This window comes from Rhinopithecus roxellana, chromosome 18 (assembly GCF_007565055.1).
Source record: "Rhinopithecus roxellana isolate Shanxi Qingling chromosome 18, ASM756505v1, whole genome shotgun sequence".
Taxonomy (NCBI): domain Eukaryota; kingdom Metazoa; phylum Chordata; class Mammalia; order Primates; family Cercopithecidae; genus Rhinopithecus; species Rhinopithecus roxellana.
The window spans coordinates 70,025,862-70,044,262 of NC_044566.1; the positions used below are offsets into that span (position 1 = coordinate 70,025,862).

The 18,401-nt window shown below is 39.3% G+C and overlaps 1 protein-coding gene across 1 annotated transcript in view; it reads right to left on the bottom strand.

Moving 5' to 3' along the window:
* USP12 (ubiquitin specific peptidase 12) overlaps positions 1–18,401 on the bottom strand; it is a 95,649-nt gene that overhangs the window by 35,934 nt on the left and 41,314 nt on the right. The window contains exon 2 of the mRNA XM_030922248.1: positions 5,452–5,532. Coding sequence (XP_030778108.1) covers positions 5,452–5,532 — 81 coding nt within the window. The remainder of the gene's footprint in view (positions 1–5,451; positions 5,533–18,401) is intronic.

The window sequence follows — 18,401 nt, forward strand, 5'->3', positions numbered from 1 at the left end:
AGCACTATGAAACTATAAAAAAGGAATGAGGACAATTCTCATATTTCTACTATGGGCTGAGATCAAGTATATACAGTATTAAGTTAAAAAGGCTAGGTAGAGAAAAAATGTTTAAGATTGGGTGATATCAAATATATCTCCACAGACCATTTGTTTATTTTTTTTTTTAAATGAGGAAGGATAAACAAAAAGCTAATAAAAGTGATTATTTATAGAAGAGGAAAAATAAAGGAGAGGGATGAAAATGAGAATTCTCTGAAAGTAAGTGGTTATAAAACATTTACTTTTTGCTTCCATCTTTCTAAAATAAAGAAATTTCTCACACCTGTAATCCCAGCACTTTGGGAGGCCGAGGCAGGCGGATCACGAGGTCAGGAGATCGAGACCATCCTGGCTAACACAGTGAAACCCCATCTCCACTAAAAAAAATACAAAAAATTAGCTGGGTGTGGTGGTGGGTGCCTGTAATCCCAGCTACTCGGTAGGCTGAGGCAGGAGAATGGTGTGAACCCAGGAGGCGGAGCTTGCAGTGAGCAGAGACCACGTGCCACTGCACTCCAGTCTAGGTGACAGAGTGAGACTCCGTCTCAAAAAACCCAGCAATTTCTAAAATTAAAAACAAAAATAAAACCTAAATGTATATGGATTCAATGGTAGAAATACAGAGAAAAGAATTACTTCAGGTGACTTAAAGAATGTTTACCACACATGCCTAATGAGATAGAGTCTACTCATTTAAAAAAAAAAAAACAGCAAAAAAAATCTATTAGCCAGATGCAGTGGCTCACACCTGTAATCCCAGCACTTAGGGAGGCCGAGGCGGGAGGATCACTTGAGGTTAGAAGCTCGAGACCAACTTGGTCAACATGGTGAAACTCCATGTCTACTAAAAATACAAAAATTAGCCAGGTATGATGACACACACCTGTGATTCCAGCTACTCGGGAGGCTGAGGTATGAGAATCACTTAAACCCAGGAGGCAGAGGTTGCAATGAGCCAAGATTGCACCACTGCACTTCAGCTTGGGAGACAAAGCAAGACTCTGTCTCAAAAACAAATAAACAAAAAAACAAATGTATTGATATTGTTATTTTGAAACTATTGTAGCTATATCACAGGACAAAGCAAACAAGGAATTATGTTAATACTCTTAGGAACCAAAATTTTTCATGTAAAGGAAAAATAGACGTTATAATAAAAATCAGAAAAGTAAAAGCCTTGTAAACTTAAGTTGGAAACATCAATATAAACTTATGTCTTTTTATAACTCTGAAAGTATATGTCTGTGTGTGTGCAGTATGTTTGTGTGTGTTTTCAAACTCTGTCCACTGAAAAGGTGTGGCAGCAACAAGTTTCTCCTTTACCCAGATTGTGTTCTCTAAACACCCTTTCCCATCCAAAGGAACTCGGACACCTTGAAGATATGGCTGATACAAGATCTGGGATAAGAAATGTACAATGTGCAAGATTAGCCTTGGATATCTTAAATATAAGTGTCAGCTTTAATACAAAAGGATTACTGAAATGGATCAAAACACACTAACTATATAAAAATTCATAAATTTAAAATGACATTTTAGGCCGGGCACAATGGCTCATGTCTGTAATCCCAGCACTTTGGGAGGCTAAGGTAGGTGGCTCAGTTGAGGTCAGGAGTTTGAGACTAGCCTGGCCAACATGGTGAAACCCCATCTCTAACTAAAATTACAAAAATTGGCCGGGTGTGGTGGTGCACACCTGTAATCCCAGCTACTCAGGAAGCTGAGGCGGTAGATTCACTTGAACCTGGAGGCGGAGGTTGCAGTGAGCCAAGACGGTGCTACTGCACTCGGGCTTCAGCGACAGAATGAGACTTTCTCCACAAAAAAAGATACGTGTGTGTGTGTGTATACACATAATGGCATTTAAAAAAAAAGAAACCCTCATGAGTCTCCACTGACAGTTGCAAACTAACATATAAAAGGAAAACATCAAAGATTCATCCTGCCTTTCTCATAAGAACCATATTTCAGGGGCACTAAACAGTTGATGAAGGAAGTTTTTGTTTATAAAATAAGTCCAGTGAATAAAATCAGAAGAAATGGCTGTAAATAATGGATTAAGCAACAATGATCAATGGATGCTCAAAGCATTAGGTTAAAAGTTGATGAGGATCTTTAAAACAGAGGGATCAGACCTAAACCCCATGCATTTCAGCATCGCTGAAAGTGAACAACTGACTATTGTGTGTCTTTTAATATATCTTACCTACTATGAAGTACTCTTGCCTTAAGCAAAACCACTAAACTTTAATCATGTCTCTACGTGTAACTACTAATTTACAAGACAGTCAACAGTCAGGCAATGAAAGAGACAATATCACAAAGAAGGAAAAGGCCAAGTTCGAAATGTGAATAGTCCCTAGGACAGATGACCTGGTTTCTCTACAAATGGATGACTTGAAAAAAGGTTGAAAAGGACTCAAGAGACACCACAATCAAACTGCAAATGTAAATGCTGGAGTTTACTTAGATCCTGATTTACAAATCAACTATAAAAAGTCATCTTTGGCCAGGCACAGTGGCTCACGCCTGTAATCCCAGCACTTTGGGAAGCCGAGGTGGGTGGATTACTTGAGGTCAGGAGTTCGAGACCAGCCTGGCCAACGTGGTGAAACCCCGTATCTACTAAAAATACAAAAACTAGCTGGGCATTTTTCTCTTATAATCCCAGCTACTCGGGAGGCTGAGACAGGAGAATCGCTGGAACGCGGGAGGCGGAGGTTATAGTGAGCCGAGATGGCAGCACCACTGCACTCCAGCCTGGGTGAGAGAGTGAGAATCCGTTTCGAAAAAAAAAAAAAGTCATCTTTGAGACAAAAGAAGATACTTGAACACATACAGCATTGGATGATATTAAGAAACTGCTGACTTTGTTAGGTGTGATCATTAGATGATCATATTTTTTAAAACGTTCATGCCACTTAGAGACATGTAATTAAACTTGTCCCATTTATGGCCAAAATGACATGATGCCTAGGATTTCCTTTTCCAGGAAAAAAAAAAGGGGGGGGGGGGTCAGTGGAAGAGAATGAAAATATTGGTAATTGTTCAAGCTAGGTTAATGGGTTCATGGTGATTCATTATATTTACCTATCCTACTCTAGCTTTTCAAAGGAGGCATTTAATCTTTGAGGTAAATTGTGTCATCATGTTATTATGTGTCAAAATCACTAAATTGTGGTGTAAATCACTCTCTATCAGCTCTACTTAAATAAGTACTAACCAGCTACAATATAAAAGGAAAAAAGGCAATTTGATTTAGCCAGTTAAAACAACTTGTTTTCAAAGAATTTAGCTGACGATGTAAACAGCTGGCCTGTAAGTGGGATACTTTACAGCAAATTTCACCATCCAAAGCTCCTCAAGTCACACCAGTATTTCTCCTCTCTACTTCCAATAATATCAGGAATAGCATTGTATCTATGAGATAAGCTAAGAGGAAATCCTCATTCTATGTATTATACAAATTATAGTGACAGGTAATTATCTCTCATTAAGAGTAAGCTGCCGTAAGAGCCATCATCTGTAAAAATATTCTTACAAGACAAAAATATCTACAATTGAAAGTAACAGAAAACAGGTTGTCATTAAAGCACTAAGAGCAACCAGTCTGTTTAATTTTCTGCTAATTTAATTTGTGGTGATTTTCCTTCTCTCCATTCAAAAAAAAAAAAAAAAAAAAAAAAAGCTTGGGCAATATAGCAAGATCCCATCTCTACAAATAATTTTTTAAAAAATTTGAAAGACATGGTGGTGTGTGTCTGTGGTCCCAGCTACTCAGGAGGCTAAGGCAGGATTGCCTGAGCCCAGGAGGTAAAGGCTGCAGTGAGCTGTGATCACACCACCACACTCCAGCCTGCTGCATGGAATTAACCACTCTACTAGCTCTGCTACATCTACTCTGACCACAGTTTTATTTCTGAGTATAATTCACAATGTTTACCAACCTTTAATAGTTGGAGCTGTGACCCCTGTAGATATGTTAATTTTATATATAATAACGAGGCACAGAGACCAGAAGTTCTATTTCTATTCATCAAATGAATCTCTCTAGCGGATAAAGACAAAAGGGTCCTCTGATGGTCTCTTAGTAAGTTTATTCTCTCCTGCTTGTCTTAATTTTATTGTTAAGAATTCTAATTGAAATGCTGTTTTTTAAATTAGAATATAAGGCTAAATTCCAGAAAAACATAAGTGAGAGGAGTAATGAGCAGCCTGTTCTGGAGAGAGAGAAAGGTAGGGGAGTGATGATTCTTTGTTATAGGTTATATGCATAGTGCACAGAGACAATTCCCAAAGCACAGGGAATCACACACATCACTTCAACTGCTTTCCTCAAATCCATGAGAAACCCATCTCATACGCCCTATGTATGGACTAATATTTAGAGTCCACCAATCTGTTCAATGTAACTTACTGTGTTACCTATTTTATCAATATATGCATTTTAAAACACCTGCCATGGATTCACCTAATAGTATAGTACAACAGTATAAAATAAACTACCACAACAATTATATAGCACAGGTTTGTGATACCCCCCAGTGACTCAGAACAGATAACATTCAGGTAAACTTCTCAAATTTTACCAAAGTCTTAAAAATGTGTAATTACTAGAATTACCTCCATAAGAACTGGGATGTACTGTTTTCCCACATTTCACACTTTTATATCTCTAGCACTGGTACAATGACAGAAGTAAATTGTCAAATACCCCATAGATACGTGGAGGCATTTGCACAGCTAAATTTATACTTGTACATTTCTACCACTTAGCCAAGTAAATCATTCTCAAAGAATCAAGAGTCCACTTGGACTAGGATATATATTAACACTAAATTTTGGCTATGATAAATTTCTGACAAAATAGGGACAATCAGATTGACAAGTTAGGAACTATTCTATCTCTAAGATTTTAAGATGTGAGACAACTGGCCGGGCACAGTAGCTGATACCTGTAATCCCAGCACTTTGGGAGGCCAAGGTGGGTGGATCATGAGGTCAAGAGATGGAGACCATCCTGGCTAACACGGTGAAACCCCGTCTCTACTAAAAATAGAAAAAATTAGCCAGGCATGGTGGCGGGCGCCTGTAGTCCCAGCTACTCAGGAGGCTGAGGCAGGAGAATGGCCTGAACCCGGGAGGTGGAGCTTGCAGTGAGCCGAGATGGCGCCACTGCACTCCTGCCTGGGTGATAGAGTGAGACTCTGTCTCAAAAAAAAAAAAAGATGTCAGGCAACTTTGTTTCCCTTCCGTTGAAGTTCACTTCAAAATTCCCAATCAACTCTCTTGGCATTTAATTCTATTAATACAAAAGAACAATTTTTCTTTAATAACTTATGAAATGCATTCATCGTTTTTAAAACTCCTTCCAAACATGATTCTAAAAGTGTACCAATGGATACTTACATTGACTAATCCAAAATAGTGCTCATTGACTGGAAACTGTTCTGGACCAATCTCTTTCTCTAATGCCGAAGCATTGGCGCCCTATAAAATGAAAAACAAAAATCTTAGTATTTATAGTAGTCATGCACCACACGACGACGCTTCAGTCAATGACGGGCCGCAACATGATGGTCCTATTAGATTACAATGGAGCTGCCCTACACAGGTGTGTCTTTATCCTTCACACTGTATTTTTCACTGTGCCTTTCTTATGTTTAGATATGTTCAGATGCACACTTACTCCCGTGTTACAACTGCCTAGAAAACACAAGAACATGCTGCATAGACTGGTAGCCTTCGAGCAATAGGCTCTACCATCTAGCTAGGCGTGCAGTAGGCTCTACCACCTCGGTTTGTGTAAAACACTCTATGATGTTCACATGCACAATGATGAAATGGCCTAATGAAGCATTTCTCACGGCATATCCTCATTGTTACACGATTGCATTTTCGTAATACTGTCATAACTACACAGGTGTTAGAGACACCCTGTAAAAAAAACTATCTGTGATCCCTATTGCTACCTAACACAAAGAAAAGAAAAAGGAGAAGAGAAAGAATGATATTGTAAAGGCTTTTGATAATGGCTAAAAATTGGTTTATAGGAACTTTCTCACAGAACCAAAGCCTGGATCAAGGATGTGAATGTAATTCACATTCACAACATGTTCTTTTTTTCTAAGTAATGAATGAAATTTCCTGCTGTATCATGTACTCTAACAGGAGTGTAATCTGATAGCACACATCTCTGAGAGCCAAACTTCTGTGAAACTAAATATAAATATGCACATGCTCAGTGGCCTAGCAATTCTGAAGTATAAACCTCAAATTCTTACACAGAACTGAAGTTGACAAGAATGTTTACTGCAGTATCATTTATGATTGCAGCTGACAGCAGTCTAGATGGTCCATCATTGGGGAAACATACGTAAAATGTGACAGCATACTATATAGTAGAGCCAAAATAAATGAACTAGGTTTACACAAAGAAACATAAGCATCTCAAAAACACAATGTTAAATGAAAAAAATAAAAATTAGATTAACATAAAACACCAACGTGTGTGTGTGTTTAACAGCACATGGAAAGTAGACTGAAGAATGTATATTAAATATACTATATACCTGAGTGGTGCTGGAAGAGGGATGGGCCATGGAATTGGGAATGGGGTAAAGGAGAAAAAAACAAAATCCAAGAAACAACGACCTCGCACAGACAATCATAGTGTGTCATGGTTTCAAGAATGTGATCAACTCAATTCTGTGCACCTGTGGTCCCTGAAGACCATGTGAAAGGGAGGGGGAGAAATGTGGCCCTGAGCACCATGGTGGGTGATGACACATAAGCAGATACAACTAAATAGACTCTAAAATGTAGTTTGAAAGGGAAATAAAAGCAATTCTATTAATATGACTCTGAATATGTTTACCTTGAAAATTCCCAGGAAAATATACTAGATAAGTATAACTGATAGGACATTGCTCAAAAAATACCCAAATGTCACACTGAAGAGCTGCAGAGACAACATGCCTCTTCAGCTACACTGGGCATATAGTCAACAACGCACTAGTGCTCAGAATCCCACACCTGCTGCTTCCTTCCCGCATGAGACTCCTAAACCTGGGAAGCCCAGAACCCTTGTTAGACACTGAGTCTTCAATTTCCTGACGGCTCTAGGCTGAAAAGGAGGACTGATAAAGGCATATGGTGAGTTGGCAGTCAAGTTCCACCAAAACAAGACGTTTCTTCTCATATCTTCCAGCCAACCAGCACTTCTAAATACAGGATACCGTCTTTATTTTTTTGACTTGGGAATCAATTTTAGGTTTTATATAAAACCTTGATACCATCACTAGTCAATAGACATCATTTATTTCTAAATTTGGATAGCAGTATGTCATAACAATACCAAATTCAATTATTACAGCAACTTCACGATCCACTAAAAACTGATGGGAATATGGCAAGCCCTATTACCCCTCACCCTGCCAGCTCAAAAGTTCCTCATATATGTTGAAAATAACCAACAAACCCGGGTTTTTAACACCTGTCGTAAAAATTCAAACTGATACTGGCTTATTCAAATGAGTATAATCCTTTCCCCCCACCAAAACAGAAGAAAGGTGCCATCAACCAAAATACAACCTCAAATACTTACCTACCTAGAACAATAAAATACCAGTGCATACACCTTAGGAAGGCATTTCTGGCCTTTAAGATGCACTAAGAACAAGGTAACGGGTGAAGATTATCCCTCCACTGTCAGCCTAATCACATGCCACTCACCTTGTATTCTAACCACCCCACATGTCCACCTGTCACCATATGTACCACGTACTTTCACGCCTGCTTAGTAAGCTCTTCTCCCACCCCCTTGTTCTCACAGTAGTTTCAACTATGGGTCAGGTATTGTCTCTCTGTGCCTCAGTTTCCCAAATGTTAAAGAAAAACGTTAGCAACTACTTTATAGGGTGACTATAAAGTAAAGAATTTTAACTTTTCTAAGGCAGCTGGTGGCGCCTGCACACAAGCAGGTGTCCAACAAACGTTGGTCCTCTTCTTACCCTTCCCTTCAAACAAAAAGAAAACAGTCAAAGTAATACATCTTTTCTGCTCCGTGCAAAAGCTAAGAAATGACAAGAGGAAAATCAGAAGACAAAACAAGACAGCTACAATACAAAAAAATAGATATCCTTCTTAGTTTAGCAGACAGGAGCCAATTCCCTCAAGCGGCCCCCAGAGGTATCATCACTGTACCCCCCCACACAGCCTAACAACAATGCAGAACCATAATCCAATTCAGAAATCTGAGAACAGTAGGCCAAGAGTGGTAAGGTAGAAAGAGCTGTAGATCATCTTCATTTAATCTTTCTGGATTTAAGAATCTTCATTTGCAAAATAAAAGGGTCAGAATCCTCAGTGATTTTCAAAACTCCCAGTTACAAATTTTCTGTTGGGTTTTCAGGTAAGCCTTTACATGAACTAAGATTTTCATGGCTAAAACTATTCAGAAAATTAAAAGATTCTGTGATTTCTAAAATTCCTTCTCACTCAACATTCTATCGTTTCCGACGACTTTCATCAATGCTTCTGAAGACATTACTGTTTTAACACAAAAGTCTAGGGAAGTCTAAGACAATCAATATATGCCATGCCAAGCCCACAATTCAACAGCTTGAACAATGATGGTTAGGACAGACTGACGGTAGATTGAAATGAAAAGTACAAAGAAGGAAGAGTACTCACCTTATTACAGTTCTAAACTAAGGCACAGCACCATAAACTAGGCCTTCCTGCGGTAATGACTGTGCAGCAGATTCTGCAGATGCAGGAGAAGCATGCTTATTGCATGCATTCAAGGTTTTCCTCAACAAAATGATCAGGGTACACTCCTCTCTCTAGCCTAATGCTAACTAAAAAGGCAAAAGATTATACTAAGCAATTGGTTTCTGCTGATTTGTTTTTAAATGTAACAGTGTTTTCAACACCAAAGTTAGATATAACTGGTGAAAACCAACTGCAAAGTCAAAATTTTGCTGTTCGATTGCTACCATCTTTAAGACATTCCTGAAGGATTTTGTTGAAGGCTGACAAATTCTATCCTATCACATAATAGTCACACAATCACCCACAAATTTAAAGTGAGCCTAGAAAAAGTAAACATTCAATAATAATAGCTCCATTACCACATTTAAGAAGTATGACCCTATCAAAACTAACAATAGCTTTTATGAAATCAGTGATTCTTTACTGGGATAAAGGGAAGGCATGATGGTGAGTTAATAAGTTCTGTTCCAGGCCAGGCGCGGTGGCTCATGCCTATAATCCCAACACTTTGAGAGGACGAGGTGGGTGGATCTCCTGAGATCAGGAGTTCGAGACCAGCCTGGCCAACATGGCGAAACTCCGTCTCTACTAAAAATACAAAAAATTAGTCAAGTGTGGTGGTGGGCGCCTATAATTCCAGCTACTCGGGAGGCTGAGGCTGCAGTGAGTGAAGATCGCGCCACTGCACTCCAGCCTAGGCAATAACAGCAAAATTCCATCTAAAAAAAAAGTAGTAGTTCTGCTCTGGAGTCTTCATAGGTATCAGAATTAATTTATTTTTGAGCACATGACACACACAAATGGAAGAAGACATTTTTTTCTGACTTCTGTGCCCATTTTTGTAACTTAGACAAAAGATTAGACTTAGTACCCTTACTATAGAATTCATCATGAAGAAGTAATTAGATACTGAGGCCCTTCTGATGAAAACAACCAAAAGATGGGTGAGATTGAAAAATAACAATTAACTGAGCTAGTGATAAAAATAATCTGCAGAAATCAAAAAACAAAGTGATGGGGTAATTATGAGAGATAAGCAAACATCAAAGACTTCCCACTGCTGGTATTTTCTGACCCTAGCGACCTTTAAATTCTCTTCTGGCAGCTGAATGGAATGGTATGCAGGAAACAGGTGCTAAAACTTAGGGCCCACTCAAGACAGGGAGGACAACAGGCGATATGAGCATGAAGCCGAGATCTCCAAAGAGTTTCTCTTCAATGTAAAAGGGAACCAGTAATAATCCCACACTACAAGAAACAGCAAGAAAACTTGCTTGACTTGTCCTTGGCACTTAGGAGTAGAGACAGGAAGAAAGAATAAGTATCTTCCAAAACTCATAACCATAACTAGGCCCTCGTAAAAGTCTGTGACCCAAACTTCCACAAACTGTGATAAAAAAAAAAAAAAAAAAAAAAAGCCTCAGTAGAGAATTCAAAGAAATCCTAAATTGAGAGTGCCCTCCCTCCACTTCCTCCACTCCACAAAAGGCAGAATCACAAATTCACTCTGGAATGAGATAAATTCAATCCACCCACAAAGAATTCCTACAAATACAATGCCAAGAGATTTGAATTCATAAATCAAAAATTACAAAAACACACAGGAAAAGAAAGCCCCACGAAGAAATGCAGACAGCAGAATGAAACTCAAAAAAGTTACTAACAGGCACAGGATATAAAACAAATGTCTAATATGTGTCAACAAATGACAATGAATTGATTATAAGAACAAAGATGAGACTCTAAGCAGATGTTTAAAAAGAACTAAATACAACTTCAAAATATAAAAGTTGCAAAAGCTGAAGTAAAAACTCAACGGTGTGGCCAGGCATGGTGGCTCGAGCCTGTAATCCCAGCACTTTGGGGAGGACAAGGCGGGTGGACTCAGGAGATCCAAGACCAGCTTGGGCAACATGGCAAAACCCCATCATATGGTTTGGCTCTGTGTCCCCACCCAAATGTCATCTTGAATTGTACTTCCATAATTTCCACATGTTGTGGGAGGAACCTGGTAAGAAATAATTTCAATCACTGGGGTGGTTCCCCCATACTGTTCTCGTGGTAGTAAGTCTTGCGAGATCTAGTTTTACCAGGGGTTTCTGATTTTGCATCTTTCTCATTTTCTCTTGCCACCGCCCCATAAGAAGTGCCTTTCGCCTCCTCCCATGATTCTGACCCCTCCCCAGCCATGTGCAACTATAAGTCCAATTAAAACTCTTTTTCTTCCCAGTCTTGGATATGTCTGTATCAACAGTGTGAAAACGGACTAAAACACCCCATCTTTACCAAAAATACAAAAAATTAGCCAGGCATGGTGGTACGCAACTATAGTCCCAACTACTCGGAAGGCGGAGATACGAGGATCACTTGAGCCTGGGAGGTGGAAGTTGCAGTGAGCCGGCAGCGTGCCACTACAGCTTGGATGACAGAGAAAGACCCCGTCTCAAAATAAATAAATAAATAAACATTAAAAAAAAATTTTTAATGGGTGTGCTTAAGAACTAAACAAGGTTAGTATCAGACAGTATTTTTTAGCCAATATTCCTGTCAATGTAAGGTTATTAATGAAAACTCAAGTTTCATTAGAAACAGGAAACATGTGGCCAGGCGCAGTGGCTCACACCTGTAATCCCAGCACTTTGGGAGGCTGAGGCGGGCGAATCAAGAGGTCAGGAGATTGAGACCATCCTGGCTAACACGGTAAAAGCCCGTCTCTCCTAAAAACACAAAAAAATTAGCCAGGCGTGGTGGCGGGCGCCTATAGTCCCAGCTACTTGGGAGGCTGAGGCAGGAGAATGGCATGAACCTGGGAGGTGGAGCTTGCAGTGAGCTGAGAGTGCGCCACTGCACTCCGGTCTGGGTGACAGAGTGAGACTCCATCTCAAAAAAACAAAACAAAACAAAACAAAAAACAGGAAATATTTTACAGAGTAGATTTCACGGGAGAATGGATCCATTACAGAACTGCTGTAGAGAGACCATGGTATATTACAAGCAGCACTAAACTAGCAAAACTACAGACTTGAGTCTGGTCTTGGCCTTGACATTAAGTTGTAAATGACTTGGGACAGATCATTCTCTCCAGACCTCAGTTTCCTCAGATGTAAAACTTCTGTCTATAGTAACTTCCATCCCCACATTTCCAGCAACATATGAATTTTACGGTTCTTCCAATCTCATTAAAACATTAAATATACAATGTTGGATAGTTTATTAAAAGTCAAACATTAACAAAGTCCTGAATGAGTTAGGTAATAGCATCATATCCTCAACAACAGCTGTCCAATACTAAGAATTTGTAGGCTGATATGGTTTGGCTCTTGTCCCCACCCAAATCTCATCTTGAATTGTAGCTCTCCTAATTCCCACGTGTCGTGGAAGGGACCCAGTAGGAGGTAACTAAATCATAGGCATGGGTTTTCCCATGCTGTTCTCATGATAGTGAATAAGTCTCATGAGATCTGATGGTTTTATAAAGGGCAGTTCCCCTGCACACGCTCTCTTGCCTGCCACCACATAAGACATGCCTTTGCTGATCCTCTGCATTCCACCAGGATTTTAAGGCCTACCCAGCCATGTGGAACTGAGAGTCTATTAAATCCCTTTTTCTTTATAAATTACCCAGTCTCAGGTATTTCTTCACACCAGCATGAAAATGGACTAATCCACAGGCAATGGGGCAAGTATCTCCTTTAACTCACCTAGTACGAATTCTTGAAAAGATGAGGGCTTGTTCTTTTCACACCCAGAAATCGCCATCCAAGTGAAATAATAATAGGCTGAAATTACAAAGATACCTTTGGCCTATTATTCTGCTAATAAAAAAGTAACTATATATTAAATGTTGTGAGCAACCCAAAAATATCTGCAAATAGGAAAAAAATAATCTGGGAGATGGCTATCCTGCAATTAAATAATTTCTACATAGTCAACCATGGAAAACATACAACTATCTACCTTTCACTCTGCCATTATGAAAAAGATAAAAATTACACAAGTGTAAACTGATAACCAGGAATGTTTTCAAGAAAATAATTAATTCAATCTGGAATTAATGTAATTCCTTAACTTAAAAATCTCCTGGCCCACAACATCTACATCTAAAACTAGATTATGGCTAAAACATGGTGTCTATGAGGATATGCCATTTTGAAAAGTTACATGCAGTATATACTGTTTCAGAAAGTACAGAACAGTATACCTTACCAAGAAATTAAAAATGATGAAAACACACAAGAATGTGCATCTATCAAAATAAATAAATAAATAAAAATAATAAAAAAATTTTTAAAAAAAGAATGTGCATGTATCATTTGGAAAATGTATTTAAATAGTTAGCCAAACTATTAGTTTCCACACAACTTTAATACAAATAAAGAGAAAATTCAATACACTGTTCCAGTTTCATGTTTCAAATCATATTTTAGAATGCAGTGTGTATCATTTTAAATTAGATCAGGTCAGTACACAAAGGAGAATTGCCAAATCAGGCAGGAAAAGCTTCCCGGAGGCGGGAAAAGCACGTGACTTGGTAAAATAAGAAAAGTTCTGGAGGCACAGGAAGCAGCCCACGTGAGGGTGTACGGGTATAAACACAACAAAGTGAATGTAAGCCCTAGAAAGATGAATCCAAAGGATAAAGGTGAAACAAGTTTATCTCATAGATGAAAAAGGGTGAAGAGTCAAAGAGAAGGCTTAACCCTCATACCTGTTCTAGAAAACACCATGTGCCCTGAAACCAAATCAAAGGCAATGAAAATACTTATGACAAAACACATTATATCTACACAATGAGTCTGAGGAATCACAAAGAGTATCAGAGCAGTAGGCCTCGGGATATGTGAAATTCATTATCTGACTACCTGTGTTCTCTCTAGCCCTGTGCCAGTAACTGGAGAACATGATTTTTAAAGTGTGGCACCCATTAGTGAGTGGTGAGGTCTTTGCAGTGGACCACTACCATCATCTTTTTCAGTAAAACAGATCAGATACACATCTTTATTAGGAGTAAACAAAGGCTTCTCAAACTTTTGCTTCAATATGGAAATATAAATGTATGTACTGGGTCTCATTTCTCAATGTAGGTTGAAACTTTTTATATTTTATATACAAAAGCATAAGAAAAACGTCAAAATCATAATTCAACTGGGGAGTAGACAGTGAATAAAAAATTAGCTTTTCATGATCACATATAAATAAAAATCAATTTAAAAATAAATTTAAAGATGTAGAGATAAGAGAATAAGTGTCCAAACTATGACACAACACATGATGTACTACAGCAAGCCTGGACAGGAACAACATTGAGTGCTGGAGAACTTGGAAAAGCTTCACAAACAGATGGCACTGAGAGTCGCTTCCAAGATGGCCGAATAGGAACAGCTCTGGTCTACAGCTCCCTGTGAGATCGATGCAGAAGACGGGTGATTTCTGCATTTCCAACTGAGGTACCTGGTTCATCTCATTGGGACTGGCTGGACAGTGGGTGCAGCCCACGGAAGGCGAGTGGAAGCAGGGTGGGCTGTCATCTCACCCAGGAAGCGCAAGGGGTCAGGGGATTTCCCTTTCCTAGCTAAGGGAAGCCATGAGTGACTGCACCTGGAGGAAGGGTACACTCCTGCTCAAATACTGTGGCTTTTCCCATGGTCTTCGCAATTGGCAGACCAGGAGACTCCCTCCCGTGCCTGGCTTGGCGAGTCCCACGCCCAGGGAGCCTTGCTCGCTGCTAGCACAGCAGTCTGAGATTGACCTGGGACCCTGGACCTTGGCAGGGGGAGTGGCGTCCACCATTGCTGAGGCTTGAGTAGGCAGTTCTGCGCTCACAGTATAAACAAAGCGGCAGGGAAGCTTGAACTGGGCGGAGCCCACTGCAACTCACCAAGGCCTACTGCCTCTCTAGATTCCACCTCTGGAGGCAGGTAATATCTGAACAAAAGGCAGCAGATAGCTTCTGCAGACTTAAACATCCCTGCCTGACAGCTCTAAGAGAGCAGTGGTTCTCCTAGCATGGCATTAGAGCTCCGATAACAGACAGACTGCCTCCTCAAGTGGGTCCCTGACTGGGAGTGTAGCCTGACTGGGAGACACCTCCCAGTAGCGGTGGACAGACACCTCATTCAGGCGGGTGCCCCTTTGGGACAGAGCTTCCAGAGGAAGGATCAAGCAGCAATATTTGCTGTTCTGCAACCTCCACTGTGATACCCAGGCAAACAGGGTCTGGAGTGGACCTCCAGGAAACTCCAACAGACCTGCAGCTGAGAGACCTGTGAGAAGGAAAACTAACAAACAGAAAGGAATAGCACAAACAGAACCAAATGAGCCAGGCTTTGACTCTTTCTTCAGGGGTATTTTCATCATAGCTTTTCATGTTGGTACAATGAAAGCCCTGAACTATGAAGAGTAAGCATTTAAACGCTCCATCTACAGGCTGGGCAGGGCACTGAGTGACAGCCTTCAAACCAGAAGGCTACATTCCTGTCCCCATTCTAATATAAACTAAACTACTGAACCACTGCAATAAAACACTGTCTCAGTTTTCTCATCAGCAAGACGGGAGACTAGATTTGTAGCATCTATTGCAAACCCCAAATGCTACAATTCTAAAACAGCAGCACTAGTTACCAAAGTTTAAATTTAGAACAAATATTTTTTTTTAAACATTTGAGCTCCAAATTACTAATCTGCACAAAAAGGGCAAATAAGACTTGCAACATGGCCTGTTTCTGTGAAAAATGTATAGAAGATGTTCAGAACAAGGCCTGGCACAACAGGCCCAAAGCAAACTTCCTTTGCCCATCTTCCTCCATCCCAACTACAGTGCCATCTATTACTCCTTCCTTCAGATGAGTCTTTCAAAAAACACAGTCCTGACACAATTTCTGTGGCTGGGAGGGAAAGTATCTGGGGATTCTGCACTGATCTGCGGTCATCCTAAGAATCTTGGTCTACACTTCCTCTAGTGGCTTCCTCTATTTTTAACTATACCATCGAAGTTAAAATGTGCACCATAAAAAGTAGAAAGGTCTAGACCTAAAACTGGCATTGCACCATTGCAGTACACGTGGCAGAAGCTTGCAAAAGCTTAACATCAGAAATTGGCACAAAGCAAAGTGACTCTTGGTAAGATATGATATGGTACCAATGACACAAAAGGGAACAGAGAGGTTCAGTTGCCAACACTAATGGAGAAGTCAGAACATGTTGCTAACTCTGAGAGAAATGAAATATTGTACAACCAATTATCAAGCTCTAATAATCACATGATCAAAGGGCCTTTGTCTCTATTCCTCTCTATCACAAGTCTTCTGAAAACCACTTGTTTCGTTGCAGGAAGAAAGAGAAACAATATAAATTTGCTGTCCAGCAGTGTTTATGTTTGTGTATAAATCCCATCCTCCCAACCCACCCTCCATATCACTCCTAAAAATCTTCAACCTGATAGGGAAGATTTCTGGCAAGTTTTCAAAAACAGAATTTCTTCCCAGAAGAAATTAAAAGTAGTTTATTTCTCCTTCAGCTGCCACCACAGAAGCACATATGTAACATATTAAAACACATACATTTCTCATCTAATCAGTTCAGAAAAAATCCAATTCTATCATTAATCACTGGGCAAATAACTGGAAATCTAAATTTACTCAGAGGACTCCACTTATGTAATAAAAAACAAGTTACATATCTGAATCAATATTGTAATTCATTGCTAAAATAACTAAACCAACAGGCATGTAATTTTAACTTTCAAAAATTCAAATGTCCACTAGAAATTTAATATTCCTATCTGACATGTCAAAAGGCACAGTATTCCAATTATTTTAGTCAGTATTTTCAGTGAAGTTTCACCGAATAATTCATGGCTAAATGTGTTACAGAGAATATTTAGAAAGAACAAAAGAAGATTCGGATTTACCTTAAGTCTTTTAACTCAGTCAAGATATGGAAATATAAGACCACTGGATGCCAAAAAACAAACAAACAAAAACCAAGCTTTTGATCTGTAAATGTTCACGATGAGACAATGAGCTACTGAAAGAAATCACATTACTTCATCTCTGTTAGAAGTGACAGTAGTAATAATACTGGCTTTTTCAAGAACCACTCTGTCAAGCCTTCACATTTGGCTTAACGATAACATCAAAAGGGAAATTCTCAAATATGACCAAACTCAGCATAACAACATACTTGAGTGTGCACAATGAAACTTCACAGATCCTACTTTCCTAACAACACAAAAAACTTTCAAAAAATTAATAAAATACTCTCATGGATAGCTAAACCTTTAAAACATAACTATATCTGAACTCCGTAACTAGCACCTTACCTAAGGCAAAAAGGGACAAGATGTGTTTTTCCAGCATCTTCACATTGTCTTCAATGCAGGGATTCACCCACTTTGGTGAACAAATTACAAGAAAGTTTCATCAAGCTCTTTCTACCATATTCTTGACAATTTCTGTATCTATTTCACCAAATAATGTTTCAGCTCTATGAAAAGCAAGGATCCCTGGATTGCCACCCTGCATACCCTTCAGACACCTGACTTGGATAACAGATTTCTGTGATTATGCTCAATGAGAAAACCTGTGTTGATGCTTTTCCACTTATAAAAACATGAACACTTCTATTTTTCCCAACACCTACGTTATAGTATAATAAAGTATCTGTAAAGTACCTACCACTCCTGAGAAGAAAATCACTATATAGATAAAAGGTATTATTAAGTTGAAGTGAAACCAAAATCAACAAATTACATTATGGACTGACTTAGTTTATAGTAACGGAGTTCATACTCCAGATTCCATATGCGAACTCTGACTCATCCTTTAATAAAAAGCAAATCATCATCAAACTTACATAGTTTTGTCAAATACTCGGAATATTCCATACACTTCACACAAAAAAAGGTACTCATATTGTGAACTGTCTCAGAGTTCTTCATTTTCTTACCATAATAAGAAAGTGACCTGTAGCTCTGTGTCACTGAGACAACAGGAATATTAAACCAGAGTTAAGTGAAAAGAATAAAGCAGCATCTCTGCCAGTCCTGTTTTCTAGACCTCGATTCCCCTGACCTGTAAAATGTGGTTCTCTCTTACCATTTTCCAGCTATAAAACTGTGAAAGAACTGAAAACAACCTTTAAGTTCTGCAAAAATAAAAACCATTCTTAGCAACCACACCATCAACAGCTCAGAAAACGACAGTGTCACTCTAAAGATGTGCGTAGGCCAGGTGCAGTGGTTCACGCCCATAATACCAGCACTTTGGGAAGTCAGAGCAGGAGGACTGCTTAAGGCCAGCAGTTCTAGAGAAGCCTGGGCAACATAGCAAGATGCTGTCTCTACAGAGGATGTTGTGGAGCACGCCTATAGTCCCAGCTGCTTTGGAGGCTGAGGCAGGAGGATCGTTAGGCCCAGGAGTTCGAGGCTGCAGTGAGCTATGGCCTAGGTGACAGAGTGAGACCCTTTCTCTTAATAATAAAAGAAAATAAAATGTATGCACAATTTTTGTGAAGGATGTTAGAGAAATGCTGCAAAGAACTTTATTCCATTAATGTAGTTTCAGCGTCTTCAAAAACAACCAAAA